The sequence below is a fragment of the Schistocerca serialis genome, chromosome 4 (assembly GCF_023864345.2).
Source record: "Schistocerca serialis cubense isolate TAMUIC-IGC-003099 chromosome 4, iqSchSeri2.2, whole genome shotgun sequence".
Classification (NCBI taxonomy): domain Eukaryota; kingdom Metazoa; phylum Arthropoda; class Insecta; order Orthoptera; family Acrididae; genus Schistocerca; species Schistocerca serialis.
The window spans coordinates 224,272,314-224,291,094 of NC_064641.1; the positions used below are offsets into that span (position 1 = coordinate 224,272,314).

General features: G+C 40.3%; 1 protein-coding gene across 1 annotated transcript in view; it reads right to left on the reverse strand.

Annotated features, from left to right (window-relative positions):
* LOC126473334 (leucine-rich repeat flightless-interacting protein 2) overlaps positions 1 to 7,390 on the reverse strand; it is a 217,200-nt gene extending 209,810 nt beyond the window's left edge. The window contains exons 1-2 of the mRNA XM_050100323.1: positions 7,050 to 7,390; positions 6,668 to 6,779 (exon numbers count right to left, since the gene is read on the reverse strand). Of these exons, the coding sequence (XP_049956280.1) occupies positions 6,668 to 6,757 (90 nt within the window). The 5' untranslated portion in view covers positions 6,758 to 6,779; positions 7,050 to 7,390. The remainder of the gene's footprint in view (positions 1 to 6,667; positions 6,780 to 7,049) is intronic.
* Between the last annotated feature and the right edge of the window lie 11,391 nt (positions 7,391 to 18,781).

Genomic DNA, 18,781 nt, shown 5'->3' on the forward strand with positions numbered 1-18,781 from the left:
GAGAAATGGTTCAAGAAATGGCTTAGAAAAATTCACTGAAGAAGAAAGAGTATGGGAATTGGAGGGAGCATATGCTATAACCAGGAACATTTACAACAGAAGTCTGTCTAAAAATTTGAAAATGTAGCACTACAACACTGTAGTAAAACCAGATTATCTTTATGCAAGTAAATGTTTAATACTGAATTACAAAGTACACAAACTTTAAGTCGTGGAAAGGAGAATCATTCAAAAAATACTCTGTCCGCTAAGAAATACAGAGGTATGGATATTAAGAAGTAATAAAGAAGTATATCACAACACAGAAAACATAACTGGAATGCTGTGGAAGAGGTAACTGCTATTTTTTGGACATCTACGCGGAACGAACAGCAATAGGTTAACCAAATAGATTTTTAAATATCTGTGGAACAAGAAGTCAACAATAGCCTGGATTCAAGAAATTAGGAAAGATTTGGGAAGAAACAATATAAGTGAAAAAGATGTTACAGAAAGAGAGATTTTTCAGAAGAAAGTGGTCAAAGTGACCTGGGGAGAGAAAAAGGATACACAGAGAGAAGATGAAAGAAGAATAAAGGAGGAAGCACTGAAATCGGCATGTGGTCCTTAGATGACCCAAACAGAAAAAGAAAAGAAGAAGAATAATAAGACTTCAAAAAGAATTTAACAATTCAAATTCCAAAGAGAGCAGGTGGTAACACCTGTGAATATTACTGAACTGTCAGTTTAACAAGTCACAGTTACAAAAAACTAACATGAGTTACTTACAGAAGAACAGAAAAACTGCTAGAAGCCAACCTCGGGGAAGATCAGTTTGGATGACAGAGATATGTAGCTGAGTGAGAGGCAATAATGACTCTAAGACTTCTCTGAGAAGGTAGGTAATGGCTTTTGGTTGGTTTGGGGGAGTGGGCCAAAGAGCGAGGTCATCAGTCCCATCAGATTAAGGAAGGACAGGGAAGGAAGTTGGCCATGCCCTTCCGACATTGGAATGAAGCGATTTGGGGAAATCCCAGGAAACATATATCAGGAAGGCTGGATGCAGGTTTGACCCACCAGATGGCAATTATACGAGTTGAGGGATACGAAAGGGACGCAGTGGCTAAGCAGCGAGTTATTCAATCTGTACAGCAGTGAAGAAAGCCTAAGCGGGATTCAGAGAATGAATTAAAGTCCAAGGAGAAGAAATAAAAGCTTTGAGGTTTGCTGATGACATTACAATTGTCAAAGACAGCAAAGAACTTGTAAGAGCAGTTGAATGGCATGGACAGGGTCTTGAAACGAGGATATTGGATAAATAAATAAAAAAAACAAGGGTACTATAGTTGAATTAAATCAGGCGATGCTAAGGGAGCTAGATTAGGAAACAAGACAAAGAAAGTAGTCAACCAGTTTTCCTATTTGGGAAATAAAATAACTGACAATGGCTGAAGCAGAGAGGATACAAAATGCAGACTGGCACCGGCAAGAAAAATGTTCCTGGCGAAGATAAATTTGTTAACACTGAATATAGATTTGACTGTTAGGAAGTCTTTTGTAAAGGTATTTGTCTGGAGTGTAGCCCCATATGGAAGTGAAACTTGGACGATAAACAGTTCAGACAAGAAGAGAATTGAAGCTTTTGAAATCTGGTGCTACAGGAAAATGCTGACGATTAGATGGGTATATCACGTGACCAATGAGGAAGCACTGAATACAAATGAGGAGAAAAGAAATCTGCGACATGACTCGACTAAAAGAAGGGATCTGTTGATAGGACACATTCTGACACATCAAGGGATCATCAATTTAGTACAGATGGGAAGTGTCAGAGTAAAAATTGCAGAGGGACACGAAAAGATCGATATAGTAAGCAGGTTCAAAAGAATGTAGGTTGGAGTATTTATTCAGAGGTGAAGAGACTTGCACATAGTATGGAAAGCTGCATCAAACCAATCTTTCGACTAAAGATGACCACCACCACCAGCAGCACCAACGCAACAACATTTTAAAAGACTTGTCAATTTGTATGTTATGGTATAGAAAATGGCCACAGACTAGTTTTAAACTGTAAGCGAGTAAGGTAAAAACTCAAAAGGCAAACAGACCACAGCAGCCAAATATTAACTGTCAAACTCAAGAAGAGGAAAAATGTTAATATTTCAAGTATAGAAGAAGAAGAAAATGAGTATTATGAAGTAGTCAATGTAAAGACAGTTCTGTATATTAACACTAGAGAAATTGTTGCTGTTTCTTTATTCGTATTTTTAATTTCTATTCCACGTCATCCATTACCACACTTTGCACAAATCGTGTTGATGAAGTGGGTCTATATTTCCTCACTGAAGCACAGAAAAATATCCATAGCAACATAGGAGGAGATGCAATCTCAAATTAAAACTAAATGTTACTTGGCTCCCTGACAGGTGCAAGTATCACAATTTTGCAAATATTAGTGAACTTTCTGTCAATTTCTTGACTGAACTGCTTTACAGAATGCAGGAGTTGTTTCGCTCACCAATTTCCTTCACGGTGAGAATTATAAATACTATGGAAAGGTACTGCTCAGCATAAAGCTACTTCACACACCAAAAAATATGTGTGATCCATTGTATCATGTGGTTATAACTAAACTTTCCCTATTTAACACATTATAACATGGAAACTAATTACAATAAGAGTACCAAACTTGGTAACATTAATGTCGCGGACATGGTGAAGAAAAATAATCCAGAATCAGTTCAACTGAAACACTTTTGATGTTCTGCTACGGTAATCATATCATTACATTCCGGTACCATTACTACAACAAAAGCTGCTCAATATGGTGCCCAGTGTCCAGAAGTGTCTGAAAGTGCAGGGTTCCATTCTGCACAGCATAACAAAGCATGTTCTGGCTACCTCTCTTGATATGCTGTGCTTTAGATCAGCACGTGTGAATGTCCCACTGGCAAACCCTGTCCTTCAGGTAGGCCCGCAACCAGAAATCACAAGGAGTGCCGGCCAAGCATTTGGAAACGGTCAGCTGATAATTTGATCGTGCAGTGGGGCCCCTTCTTGCATGAAAACTGTTGCGTTCAATGCATCTCTCTCCCTTAGGGCAGGTATGACGTGCTGGCGAAACATATCACAGCGACGCTGATCACTCACACTGCACGTCTTTGGTCCTTGAGCGCCAACCTATTCAAAAAAGAACAGGACAATGATGAACGTAGCTGTGAAGCCACAGCATACGGTGACACGTTCACCATACGGAGGAACTTCATGCACAGTGACTGGAGGTGGAGATCCCCACACTCGGCAATTCAACGTGTTCACCTCACCAGTCAGGGAAAACAGCTTCACCTGTCCATTGGATGGTCCAGGGACAGCCCTTGTCAACTTCAATCCTTGCGAGAAAGTGGAGATCAAAGTCAACACATCGTTGTGCGTCCTGTGGTGCACGCTGCTGTATGATATGGATCTTGTACACATACCATTTGAGAATGTTTTGAAGCACCTTCTGTACAGTTGGACAACAGAATGTTCAACTGTCATGACACAGCACATGCACTGCCTGACGATTGGGAATTGCATGCCGCATTGTCTGCCATAGCAACAGCGATTTCATAAACCACCTGTGGTGCAACCGGTCATCGGCCTCTTCCTGCAGCGACGCCCAGTTCTCCAGTTGATTCGAACTTCTTCATCATGCTCCGCACAGCAGGTGGAGAAAGAGGACCCTTCCGTAATCCTTTCAGCTAGCGATATTCTCGAAGTGCAGCTGCAGCATTACTGTTGAGATGATAATAGAGCTTCACCAATAATGCCTTCCTCCTTTTCTCCACGCTAATGTTCACACGTCAACAAGTGCACTCTGTGAGACTACGAATCACGATGACTGATCACAGCACCTAGTGGCCATAGCTGGAACTGGACGGTAGTGCTGTGACATTAGGGAATCATGCACCCCATACTCGGGGCATCAAAGCAACCAAGTCTGGTACTCGTACCATAATTAGTTTCTGTGTTATAACATTTTAAATAAAGAAAGATTAATTATAACCACCCAGTACTTCTCCACAGTAATGGATGGTCACACACAACAGCTTTTAACCTTCAAGGAGATCAACTAAGTTCACTGCATTCTTCTTTAAAAGCTTCCATATAATCTCCACACACACTACAGTGAATCGCAATACAGTGTGTCCAGAGTGTCACTATTATTATTTTATATATAAGTGAATCACAAAGTCAGTGAAAATAAACTTTTAGTGACAGAAACTATGTAGAACACTATATATTGCTGTTGTAATAATATCGAATGATAATCGATTTGGAGAAATAAAATAAAACCAGTATTTTCTGAGGATAGATGTTTTTCCCCTCCCAGCTCACAAATGTAAATCAGTCACTGTCACTACAATAATCAAAAAGGATAAAATTAAAATTTAGGAAAATCTAATCCTACCCATACTTTCCATATGTTCATAGCTTGCATTACTCAACCGACTTTTTCTAGCAAAATATAAATTAATTAGCTTTTTACTGGTGGCTTTGCCCCAGGTATACATATGGCATGTATATTTCTCACATCTCCTCCTTCCCCCTCTCCCTGTCCATTTTCTCATTCCTCTTCTCCCTTCTCTGTCCACCTCCACCACCTCCTTCTAGCTCTCTCTCTCTATCCATCTCCTCATCCCCTCTCTCACTTTCTACCTCTCCTCTCTCTGCCCACTTCCTCCTCCACCCTCTCTATGCCTATTTCCTCCTCCCCTCCCTCTCTGTTCAGCCATGCCCATCTGCATACATAGTTCTTGGAGTGCATTCCAACACTATACACACACACACACACACACACACACACACACACACACACACACACACACACACACACACACACACATTTTATATATCGACAGTAGGCAATCAATAGCTCATAACTTCATCTGTCTTGAAAACTGCTAATTCCAGAAACCAGTAACTCCACAATCAAAGAGAGATTTGAAAGCGCATTGATTTCTCTGATCTGTCAATCACTAGGCTCCTACTATACAGTTACACAGGTAGCAACTTTCTGTTTCACATTACATTATTTTTTAAGAAATTGTTTTTGTTTCACCTACAAAATTTAACAATATGATGCTACTACGTTTTCATTGCCTACCATCAATATGTACACGATTAAATGTGAAACACATCTAGAAACTTGTAGAACAATGCTTTTTCCAAGTTCAATAACTTGCATAATGTTTGGAATACCTACAAATATACTTGCAGGAAGACTGGCAGGGTAATTCTCCTTGAAAACAAGAATAGTTTTCAAACTTTATAAGCTGTAGGTACAACCAAACATAAGACCTTATACCACAGACTAAATCTATATTTAGTGGTTCTTTGTTCCTGAGGAAAACCTAGCCTCCAGTTTTCAATTTACTGTTTCCACATCTAGCAATGTACAAATTTAAATGCATCTCAACCATATAAAGTAAATTTTAAGAAAGTGCACAGCAACACCCAACCCTAAAACACTGGATACAAAAAAAATAGAGGGCATTTGTACAGCAACTGAGATTTCTTTTTTTATACCACTCATCAATTTGAAGTCCATAGTACTTAAGTTTCTTTACACATGAGTGACAGATAAATAATACATAGGAAAGAATAAAACCTTAAAACACTCTGCACTAAATGGTTTCGACCCACAGCATATTTCTTCTCTATTAACAAGATTACAATTAACAGGGCACCTATGTTGCTTGCATCGAACTACTACTTTCATGATGTGGTCATGGGTACATCCAAACACAATGACTCCTTACTGGGATTCTATATGGTCTCCATGTCGGTACCTCTTGTGGTGCTGAATGCATACAACCGTTATGTTGTAGTCGCCATGTTGTTTTTGATATTTTTTGTAGGTTTCCTACATTACTGCTGAAAGCCAACAACTCATATAAAATATTCCTCTTTGCACCATAGGTACACAAACTATAAGATGTCACAGAAAATAAAAGAGCAGACCTTTTTAAGTTATAAGGCACCTGACGACTCACTTGGATATGGAAAAGAAATATTTAAGCATTGAATAAGCACGTGATTTATTTAGATCTATTCTTATTTCAGACTTTTTAATTTAAAAGCTCATTTTTCATTTCAGTAGTACAGTAGTGCAAAATCACTAGGTGACAAAATAATTTCATTCCTGCAGCATTTGAACACAGGTGTGTAACAATTTAAGGATGAGAAGTGTCTACTGTAAGCTATTATGTACTCGTATTTAAAATTGTAATGTGTGTGAACAGACGCAAAATGCTATCAATTTAATTCTCTTTTTCCTTCTTTAGGTGAATAAGTAAACAGAAGCAAAGTTCTGTCATTATGAGGTTTCCCAGAAATGTGTGTACAAGTGAAATGAAACGGCACAGAGCTTGTCAACACACTGCGCGTTTCACATACTTTTCAATTGTCTTAGCGTGAAATTGCGGCTGAAGAAATACTTGCTATACACAGTGTTACACATACGCAGACATCAACGTCAATGTACATGTTGAAACATTTGAAATCAGACGACACACGCGACTCTTGCGTGACCAGATAAGCTGAAGTTGCAAAACTGATAAGGAAGAACAGAAATCTTAAAACGACAATCATAACAGTGAACTATTGGCGCACAAAGCGCGCAGGTGTGGCTGATTCATGTAAATACCTCTTTCGCGATCTGATCTAGTGCTTGATCTTCTGCAGAATGTTTTGTTGTTACTCTTCGCCGCCCGCCACCAGCTGATGGATTATCCATGGTACAGAGAACCCGATAATATCTGAAACATTCAAGAAACAGCGTGACATGAATCTCACAAGAAATAAGGTTACCGAATTGTGCACTTAGTTTATAGCCGAGTAGGCTTACTATATAGCTATAATCCCTTGCATGGAAGATGCATCCTATTTTGTGCCGTATAATATACAGGCAAAACGCTTAACTTTCACTTATATTTCGTGTTAACTTGTCATCCGATACGGAACACTGCGGGACAATACTTTAAATGCATTACACTAACTGCTCACTTGCGTGTATAGATGGTACTCACTTCACAACAACAACAGTGATCTTCTTCTTGTGTAAAACTTCATTGTTACAACGTCAAATACGATAAAATACATAATTTGCTATAAATAATCAATCATTTGGCGACCTTCATGTCATTTGGCTAGGTTTACTAGTTCAGTGATTATATTCACGGAGAACACTTTCACATTGAGTTAGCACACAGAAGGGCATTTTAAACACTGTTTTGCCTCACACACATTTCTGACAGAGTTGTCTAAACCTTTTACAATTGAAGAGTTCAATTAATTTGCACTTATTCATCACATGTGGGCCATTATTCTCACTTTTTTCTCCTCCACTTACACAACAGTACATCTTTCGGCCGCCAGATAGCAGCACCAGATTGAAGGAAGGTCTTTAATTTTGCTACTCACGTATACAAAAAAAATAAAAGGACGGAGAACACAAACATGTACAAAGTGTTTGAGTTGGCGATTATTCGTACCTCCTTAGAGTTCGCCGGAACCACAAAAAGCGAAACAAGCAAAAGAAAATCATTTCCGTTACTAGTGCAGATTGTAGACTTAGACGCTGACGCTACAATATAGGTCTGCTGTATCAATTTGTGCTGATCAGTACTTAATTAAAGAGTAATACAATTGCGAAGAATATTGAATGTTTTCTTCATACAGTGAACTGAGGTAATGCGTTACGCGTCGTTTCAAACGCTGACAAACAAATATACAACATTTTCGATGTGTTGACACATTTAATAGTGTACGTGTGGCTGTGTTTATTGAGGAACATAGTTCCATACAAGAGTGCGGCCGTCTTAACAGCCGACGTCCAGAAACCATTTGGCATGCCCAGCAAAATTAACAAGCCAACACTTTTATCAAGAAAAATGAAAATAATCAGACTCAATCTTTTATACGAGTCAATAGCGCAAAACATTATAAAAACCTCAAATAATGCGAAGAGTATTCCCCTACATTCTCAATGTTAATTGAGTTCATCTTTGTTAGCTATTCTGAGATTATTATCGTAACATGATTTGTATTCACATAGTACGGATAGGCCTACCGTACGTACACATACACCTTTTTATACAACTTTATGTGCTTTATCAGTTAAATTTAGCGAAGAATGGAAACACATACTTTACCAGAATTATAAAATTTAACTGAGACACACTATTCACAGAGAATTTGCAGATGAATAATGAGAAGAAGGTTATAAAGGTTGAGAAATTCAACTAGTTTCAAAAAATATTCATACAACATTATGAAGCCAGTTGTTTTTTTTTTTTTTTCCTTCTTCCATAATAGGCTAGGAATAATTACAGTAGAAGCCAGGAAAACGTGGCTAACATCTGGTATCAAAGAATCTTATGTCGGGAAGAGAGGGCTTTATTTAATGCATCCATACTCTGCAAACCACTGTCAAATGGAAGGCAGACAGTACATCACATGATACCATGTATTTCTATTTCTTTTCATTCCATTACTGTATGTAGTGTAGGTAGAATGACTGAATGCCTCTGTGCTTGCAGTAAGTAGTCTCTTCTTATCTTTGCAGCCCTTCAGGAGTTGTACTTAGAAGGCAGCAGTATATTCCTAGATTTCACACTTTAATATTGGTTCGTGAAACATTATAAGTAGACTTTTGCAGGATCGCTGGTGGTGTCATCTAGCATTTTCCAATTCAGGTTTTTCTGTACCTCAATGATGCATCATTCATGCTTCCCCCCTTTTTTATGTATGTTCAATATAAGCTGTTAGCTCTGTTTGGAAAAATAGAATGTCATCAACACTCTAATTACAAAAACTCAGATGCAGTGAGAGTGTTGTACAAATAAGAGATTGAAGGTCAAAGTAGTTTAAAACAGAATAGGGTGTGCAGAAGGCAGCCCCTTTCTGCATTACTTATCATACTCATGGATACCATAATGTAAGATATCAAGGAAATGGGAAAATAAGACCAAAACTGCTCTTGCATTTGCAGTTGATGTTTCCATTTGGGATGAAACCAACAAGGTGGTACAGAAGAAACCGAAACAATGGAATTTCAAGTTCAAAGAGTTTATATTAATTGCCAGTAAAAACAAGATAGTTGCAATGTGAATGACTAGAACACCCACTCTATGTAAACTGTTGTTGGAGGGGAAGGAGATTGAGAATGTGGATACTTTCACATAACATATTAGTGCTGCAGCAAGTAACAGAAGTGTTGACGTTGAATTTATGGACCGGGTAACCAAAGAATCAAAATATTTTAGTCTAGTATGAAGACATATTTGGGATAAGGATGTTCTCTTAAGAGCTAAACAGACCTTCTGCCCATTATGTCCTATAATCTGGAGAGCATCTTTAAAACTAAAACACGATGACAACAACAAGCTTTTGAAAAGAAATTCATTAGGACTGCCCTACAAAAGATAAGGAGAGACAAGATCGAAAATGAACACATAAGGAGAGACCTGCAACTGGAAGTGATGGTGGAGGGAATGCCACAAGCAGTGAAGTTGAAGTGATTTGGTCATGTAAAACAGATCCAGTGTACACTAACTCTCTGTCAGTACCTGGAAATTAATATGTTAGAATGAAGACCATTTGGATGTCCAAGAAAGAGATGGTTGACCCAAATTAAAGATGACCTCAAAAGGGAAAGAACAGCTACACAAGATGATGATGTGAAGGAGGAAATCTATCAAGATCAAAACAGAAGTAGGCAGGACGTTCAAAAACACCTCCTACAGTGGATTTGAAAGGCTTCCAGATGTTCATGGCGGCTTCCTTTGGCATGGGTCTCGCACACAAGAGCAATATTATAGGATGGGTCACACCAGCATTTTTTTTAATGTGTTGACTGCCATGTGGTCGCTGGCAGCCGCATTAGAACCAAATGCCTGACACCATGCAGCCTTGGTGGCCACATCACATCCTCACCCTAATGCCGTGTGTCTGGCCTGACAGTAAAACATCCATCACTGTGAGGCAGTCAACATGTTAAGCAATCTTGTTTGAGAACTAACTGCATTTTCCCAATATCCTACCAATGAATCAAAGTCTACCACCTACTTTACACCCGATTAAGTCATTGTGGTCGCTCTATGCATATTCCCACAAATTGTTACACTCAGTTATTTGTATGAGTTGACTGGTTCCAACTGAAACTCACTGATATTGAAGTCATAAGATGCTTTGTTTCTACATTTTGTGAAGTGTACATATTTACATTCCTGAACATTTAAAGCAAGTTCCAATCTGTGCATCATTTTGAAAAATGTATCAGGGTCTGTCTGGATATTTGCCCAACTTTTTACTACTACTGCCCTGTGGCATAATCTTCCGTCACAACGCGGCTAATGCCCAAAAAGTATTTATTCTACAGAAGTGTGGAGGAAGGATATTGTGAGAATCTGATAAACATCTTGCAGAATGCTCTTCAGCAACCTAGTTATTCTTCGACTTCACCAACGTATATACTCGCTAATGGTATTTTGAGACAATAACAAGGTAAGAGAAAAGCTGTATTTCAAGTATACTTTATTCTTCAAGGCAGTCCAATTCTTGGCAAAACTTACCTGCACTTCACATTATTAATACTATTGTATTTTCGTAAAGGCATTGTTTTATTGTCTGGCTTCTGTATTATGGGTCCTGTGTGTAGGCAGCAAACAAAAATGCAAAGAAAAAATGTTTCATACCTTGCCTTTTATGGGAATAAAATGACATTATCATTGACCTCATCTGCATCACAAATTCCATTACTATTGCCTTGTTTGTATGGGTAGTTTGACTTGCAAAATTCAGGTATCTTATACCAGTCACGATGGTAATTTTATAAGCAGTCTTATATAGATAACAGACATTTGTTACCACTTGTCATTCCAGGCTGAATTATTCATCCTGCAGTGGAGTGTGCACTGATATGAAACTTCTTAGCAGATTAAAACTGTTTGCTGGACCGAGACTAACTCAGGATCTTTTCTACCAACTGAGCTACCCAAGCTTGCCTCATCACCCATCCTTACAGTTTTACTTTTGTTATTACCTCATCTCCTGCCTAACATTGTTCCACATTGTACCCCTGGAGACAGTTGCGAAATAAAATAAATGGGCTATGTGAAGTATTGTCCTTGATCACATAATGACAGTGTTTTATCTTATGTAGGCCTATATTGATAGCGGGTATCACTTACTTCGATGGTCATTGTCTGTTGTTATACTAGATTAGAGCTGCTCCTCATCCACTGGGCTTTCACAATCATTTGGGCTTTATTGTGTATGTCACTGAGGGATAAATGCTTCCTCTAGGTATTTACATACACTACAGTCCTCAAATATGACAGTCTAGTTTGCGTGTTTTCCGACATCTGACCAACTTTCATAAGGTCTTGTTCTGTCTTTCTTATCTGTTTGAATTCAGCAAGAAACTACTTTGGTCCATCTAATGTCTAAACATCTCCCACTCACCTCCATTACATTTTAATTATGGTCATATTTATGTCTTGCATTCCAATCTCTTCCCCAGCCCATATGTTTGTTTTCCTGTCTCACCTCGATAATTCCACCATGTACCACATCTCTCCAGTTCTCAGTGAGCAACCTTAATAACTTTTTCTATTTCTTTGCATTAAAAAACCATGTCTCACTGCTGAATGTAAAAACTGTCAAACACACTTATTTTTATCTTTTCTTTCATACAAGACAAGTTTTGTTTCTAAAACCCCCATGTAATTTACCAGAATCACTCCAGGCAATTTTTAGTCATCTGACACTATTTCTTTTGTCTATGGGGAAACATGAGTCAATGAGGTACTGTAGCAACATTGTTTTATGAGGTAATTTTAAGATAAACTTGATTAACTTTGACTTGTGTGCCTGGTAACGACAATAAACATGAACACTGATGCACACTCATGGGCATTCTACCTGTCATAGGGAATTGCAACTCTAATAATTTATATCTGTTGGGTGTGGTGAAAAAAAGTTACATTGACATCCAAGCATGTCTTCTGAGTGCTTCACTTTGTCTGTCAGGCAATATGTAATCTAGTGTGGCTTGAAGTAAGTGCATCAGAGTTATTTCGAGTAATTAATGTGGGAGTATTTTATGATACAACAGGTATTGCTGGTAGTTAGTTTGGATGATGTACCAGAGGTCCCAGGTTCTCGAAGAAGCTATGGTGTGCAGCCAAGCTGGCAACGACATACTATGTTGATACATCACCCATATTTGGAGGCCTGCAAACTAGGAATCTGAGAGATGTGTACCCTTATGTAGCTGCTATCCACTATTATGTTCCTAGTCGCCATGGCCAACTGTATCCTCACTGCAGTTACCTCTCCTTTGAAGGCGCTAACTACAAACAAATCCGGGGTATGGCTATGAGCAACTGTGTGGCACAATCTTATGCCAACCTATTCATGGGCCATCTAGGACTCCTTCCTGAACACCCAGAATCCTAAACCCCTCACCTGGTTCAGATCACATTCCTCCAGAACCTCAACAGCTTCTCCCCATTTGCTTCACCTTGTCCTACTCAACCCAACAAGCCTCCTTCCATCTCAAAGATGGCTACATCAGTACCTCTGTCCATGTCAAACCTACTAACCACCAGCAATATCTCCACTTCAACAGCTGCCACCTTTTCCATACCAAGGAGTTCCTTCCATACAGCATAGTCACCCGTGGTTGTCACATTTGCAGTGACAAGCGGTCCCTCTCGAAATATACCCAGGGTCTGACTGAAGCCGTCAGACCGTGATCATCCTCCCAATCTTGTACAAAAACAAATCTCTCTTGCCTTGTCTTTCCAGTCTCCCACCACCTCCCAAAGTCTCACCATCTGGCCACAGAGGCGCATCCCCTCGTAACTCAGTACCACTCAGGGCTGGAGCAATTGAATTACCTTCCCTGCCATGGTTTCGACTTTCTCTCGTCGTGCCCTGAAATGCGGAATGTCCTGCCCACTATCGTTTTCACCCCTCCCTCTGTGGTACTCCACCGCCCACTGATCCTACACAACATACTCGTCCATACCTACACAACCCCTGCTCTCAACCCCTAACCTCATGGCTTATGTTCCTGTAATAGACCTAGATGCAAGACCTGTCCCATACATCCTTCCACCAGCACCTGCAACCAATGTGTTGCATTTTATGTAGGCATGACAACCATCAAACTGTTTGTCCACATGAATGGTCACCTACAAACTGTGGCCAAGAAACAAGTGGACCATCCGGTTAATGAGCATGCTGCCAAACATGACATCCTTCATTTCAATAACTGCTTCACAGCTTGTGCAATATGGTTACTTCCCATTAACACCAGCTTTTCTTAAGGCCTCAACCTTTGTTAGCCATTGTCCTCACCCACCCACTCCTCTGTTCCCATTCCAGCTCTCCTTTTCCACTGCCCCCCCCCCCCCCTCCTCCCACTTCTACCCTGCCTTCCATCCAACCTCCCAATTGCACATAGCTGCCCCACCCTCTCCCCAGCTCATCCCTGCATGCTCCCCAGCAGCACTTCACTGTCCACCACCCCTACCCCTCCCTGCCCCAGCCTCATCCTTACCCCCACTCAGTTGCCACTCCCATCACAGGTGCTGCTGCTCACAGTGTGACTTCAGTTGCCAGAGACTGGAGTCGCACATGTGCGTGGGGGGGTCTGTTTTTGATGAAGGCCTTGCTGTCCGAAAGTTTGCGACAGTCATTTTGCTGTGCTGATCCGCGACTCAGCTTTTCCGCTATATGAATCTAATTTCATAATAATGTAATGAGAAAACTACGAAAGTAATTGTTTGTTCTACATATCTGATGTAAACATAAGTAATAATATTTCTAACAACAAAGATGATGTGACTTACCAAACGAAAGCGCTGGCACGTTGATAGACACACAAACATACACACAAAATTCTAGCTTTCGCAACCAACGGTTGCTTCGTCAGGAAAGAGGGAAGGAGAGGGAGAGACGAAAGGATTTGGGTTATAAGGGAGAGGGTAAGGAGTCATTCCAATCCCGGGAGCGGAAAGACTTACCTTAGGGGGAAAAAAGGACGGGTATACACTCGCGCGCACACACACACACACACACACACACACACACACACACACACACACACACACACACACACATCCATCCACACATCCATCCACACATATACAGACGCAAGCAGACATATACAGAGGCCTCTGTATATTTTACATGAATGTACTAACAATGAAAATGAATTCTGAAGTGACACACATTCACATAATTTGATAGGCCCAGCTGGGCGATAAATCCACCTCCTTCAGTTTGTAATGGTTCTCTATTTACATGACCATTACGGCACTCCAACCCCAATTCTCGATACCAATAATATCGTACTACTCTTCTGCGAAGTGACAGATATATTTTTGTGACAATATTCACATTTGGTTTTATTAATATATAGGTACTCCGATGTATCGATATATTATAGTGATATGGTTCTTGTGTTTATTCATTTCTGTGAGACTGTCATAATCTTTGACTTACTTGTAACCATTTTGGTGCAAATGTACACAGAGCAGTCTTTGTTTCACTTTGGCAGAGGTTGTTATTTCGCTTAGTAAAAGAATGGTCAAGTCTTGTGTTTGGTTAAAGTGGATATTAAATATATGAAGATTGATACAAAACTGTTTTCTTGATGATGTGACCATTAAGAAGTGGAATCAACAAGATGAGCCATAATGACTTCGACGAAACCTACGTGGGAATCCATTCAAGATAAGTGCCAAATTAATGACTTTTTTTTTTACAGTGACCTCATTATTTCCATTCTGACGATACCATCCACAGTCAATAATTTTGTTGTTGCCCGATAAAGCACACATATGGTGTGTGAGCAACATTATTAATCTGATTTCTAATCTCCTTTGCAAGTGGTGGTATTGTTAGAAGTTCAAATGCACAAATACGTCCAACCACTTGTGGGAGTCTTGGATGAGCGAATATGGAGGAAATGGACAGGGGCTGCAGATAGGTGGTGCTCGATGGTACATCTACATCTACATCTATACTCCGCGAGCCACCTTACGGTGTGTGGCGGAGGGTACTTATTGTACCACTATCTGATCCCCCCTTCCCTGTTCCATTCACGAATTGTGCGTGGGAAGAACGACTGCTTGTAAGTCTCCGTATGTGCTCTAATTTCTTGGATCTTTTCGTTGTGATCATTACGCGAGATATATGTGGGCGGTAGTAATATGTTGCCCATCTCTTCCCGGAATGTGCTCTCTCGTAATTTCGATAATAAACCTCTCCGTATTGCGTAACGCCTTTCTTGAAGTGTCCGCCACTGGAGCTTGTTCAGCATCTCCGTAACGCTCTCGCGCTGACTAAATGTCCCCATGACGAATCGCGCTGCTTTTCGCTAGATCATGTCTATCTCTTCTATTAATCCAACCTGGTAAGGGTCCCATACTGATGAGCAATACTCAAGAATCGGACGAACAAGCGTTTTGTAAGCTACTTCTTTCGTCGATGAGTCACATTTTCTTAGAATTCTTCCTATTAATCTCAACCTGGCGCCTGCTTTTCCCACTATTTGTTTTATGTGATCATTCCACTTCAGATCGTTCCGGATAGTAACTCCTAAGTATTTTACGGTCGTTACCGCTTCCAATGATTTACCACCTATGGCATAATCGTACTGGAATGGATTTCTGCCCTTATGTATGCGCATTATATTACATTTATCTACGTTTAGGGAAAGCTGCCAGCTGTCGCACCATGCATTAATCCTCTGCAGGTCCTCCTGGAGTACGTACGAGTCTTCTGATGTTGCTACTTTCTTGTAGACAACCGTGTCATCTGCAAATAGCCTCACGGAGCTACCGATGTTGTCAACTAAGTCATTTATGTATATTGTAAACAATAAAGGTCCTATCACGCTTCCCTGCGGTACTCCCGAAATTACCTCTACATCTGCAGATTTTGAACCATTAAGAATGACATGTTGTGTTCTTTCTTCTAGGAAATCCTGAATCCAATCACAAACCTGGTCCGATATTCCGTAAGCTCGTATTTTTTTCACTAAACGTAAGTGCGGAACCGTATCAAATGCCTTCCTGAAGTCCAGGAATACGGCATCAATCTGCTCGCCTGTGTCTACGGCACTGTGAATTTCTTGGGCAAATAGGGCGAGCTGAGTTTCACATGATCTCTGTTTGCGGAATCCATGTTGGTTATGATGAAGAAGATTTGTATTATCTAAGAACGTCATAATACGAGAACACAAAACATGTTCCATTATTCTACAACAGATTGACGTAAGCGAAATAGGCCTATAATTATTCGCATCTGATTTATGACCCTTCTTGAAAATGGGAACGACCTGCGCTTTCTTCCAGTCGCTAGGTACTTTACGTTCTTCCAGCGATCTACGATAAATTGCTGATAGAAAGGGGGCAAGTTCTTTAGCATAATCACTGTAGAATCTTAAGGGTATCTCGTCTGGTCCGGATGCTTTTCCGCTACTAAGTGATAGCAGTTGTTTTTCAATTCCGATATCGTTTATTTCAATATTTTCCATTTTGGCGTCCGTGCGACGGCTGAAGTCAAGGACCGTGTTACGATTTTCCGCAGTGAAACAGTTTCGGAACACTGAATTCAGTATTTCTGCCTTTCTTCGGTCGTCCTCTGTTTCGGTGCCATCGTGGTCAACGAGTGACTGAATAGGGGATTTAGATCCGCTTACCGATTTTACATATGACCAAAACTTTTTAGGGTTCTTGTTTAGATTGTTTGCCAATGTTTTATGTTCGAATTCGTTGAATGCTTCTCTCATTGCTCTCTTTACGCTCTTTTTCGCTTCGTTCAGCTTTTCCTTATCAGCTATGATTCGACTACTCTTAAACCTATGATGAAGCTTTCTTTGTTTCCGTAGTACCTTTCGTACATGATTGTTATACCACGGTGCATCTTTCCCCTCGCTTTGGACCTTAGTCGGTACGAACTTATCTAAGGCGTACTGGACGATGTTTCTGAATTTTTTCCATTTTTGTTCCACATCCTCTTCCTCAGAAATGAACGTTTGATGGTGGTCACTCAGATATTCTGCGATTTGTGCCCTATCACTCTTGTTAAGCAAATATATTTTCCTTCCTTTCTTGGCATTTCTTATTACACTTGTAGTCATTGATGCAACCACTGACTTATGATCACTGATACCCTCTTCTACATTCACGGAGTCGAAAAGTTCCGGTCTATTTGTTGCTATGAGGTCTAAAACGTTAGCTTCACGAGTTGGTTCTCTAACTATCTGCTCGAAGTAATTCTCGGACAAGGCAGTCAGGATAATGTCACAAGAGTCTCTGTCCCTGGCTCCAGTTCTGATTGTGTGACTATCCCATTCTATACCTGGTAGATTGAAGTCTCCCCCTATTACAATAGTATGATCACGAAACTTCTTCACGACGTTCTGCAGGTTCTCTCTGAGGCGCTCAACTACTACGGTTGCTGATGCAGGTGGTCTATAGAAGCATCCGACTATCATATCTGACCCACCTTTGATACTTAACTTAACCCAGATTATTTCACATTCGCATTCGCTAATAACTTCACTGGATATTATTGAATTCTTTACTGCTATAAATACTCCTCCACCATTGGCGTTTATCCTATCCTTGCGGTATATATTCCATTCTGTGTCTAGGATTTCGTTACTGTTCACTTCCGGTTTTAACCAACTTTCCGTTCCTAATACTATATGCACACTATTTCCTTCAATAAGAGATACTAATTCAGGAACCTTGCCCTGGATACTCCTGCAGTTTACCAATATTACGTTAACTTTTCCTGTTTTTGGTCTCTGAGGACGGACGTTCTTTATCAACGATGATAATGTCCTCTCTGGTAAGCCGTCAGGTATTTTATCGTTTTGCCCAAGGGGGGGTCCCTCTAACCTAAAAAACCCCCGTGTGCATGCCACACGTACTCTGCTACCCTAGTAGCTGCTTCCGGTGTGTAGTGCACGCCTGACCTGTCTAGGGGGGCTCTACAGTTCTCCACCCAATAACGGAGGTCGATGAATTTGCAACCATATTATGGTAGTGTGGATCGGCCGTGAGGCGAGCCTAGACACGCTGTGCAGTTGCGATTAACACTGTGTCCCAGATGGCACAGTGGTTATCGCACCTGCTTAGTAAGTAGGAGATCGCAGGTTTGAATCCTGATCCAGTACACATTTTCACTCATCACCGCTGATTCTGTGTAATGTCCTAATGCAGCTGACGGCAGCAATTCCTCCCCTTTCCTTTCTTCCCCTCTCCACCTTCAATTTACATACAACACCACAATTCACAGCAAAGTACAACTGACATGATACAAAATTCATTCAGAAAAAGGGCTATGAAATTAATATTTTTTCTCAATACAAGTGTACCCCAGAAATGCAGGAAAGTTTCCCCACAAGATACATTACAAGGCAAAACAGGTAAAGGTATACTCTCAAAACTCCATCATCCTGTCTTTCAAGCACAGACAAAAGAGTACAGTATGTACCTTCAACACACAAACTGAGAATGAAAGTGAGGAGAAATTTTGGCAGGACCCGCATTGTACAGCTTAGGTTCATTCCACATATTGCAAAGAAAATAACTCAAAGGAAGGCAAATGATGAGTACATACCTTCTGCAACATATTGTAAGATGCCTTATATGAATGTAGCAGGCCATGAGCACTGATGACAATTACGAAGAATGGGGAGAGGAAATGCAGAAGTAAATTTCCAAAGCCA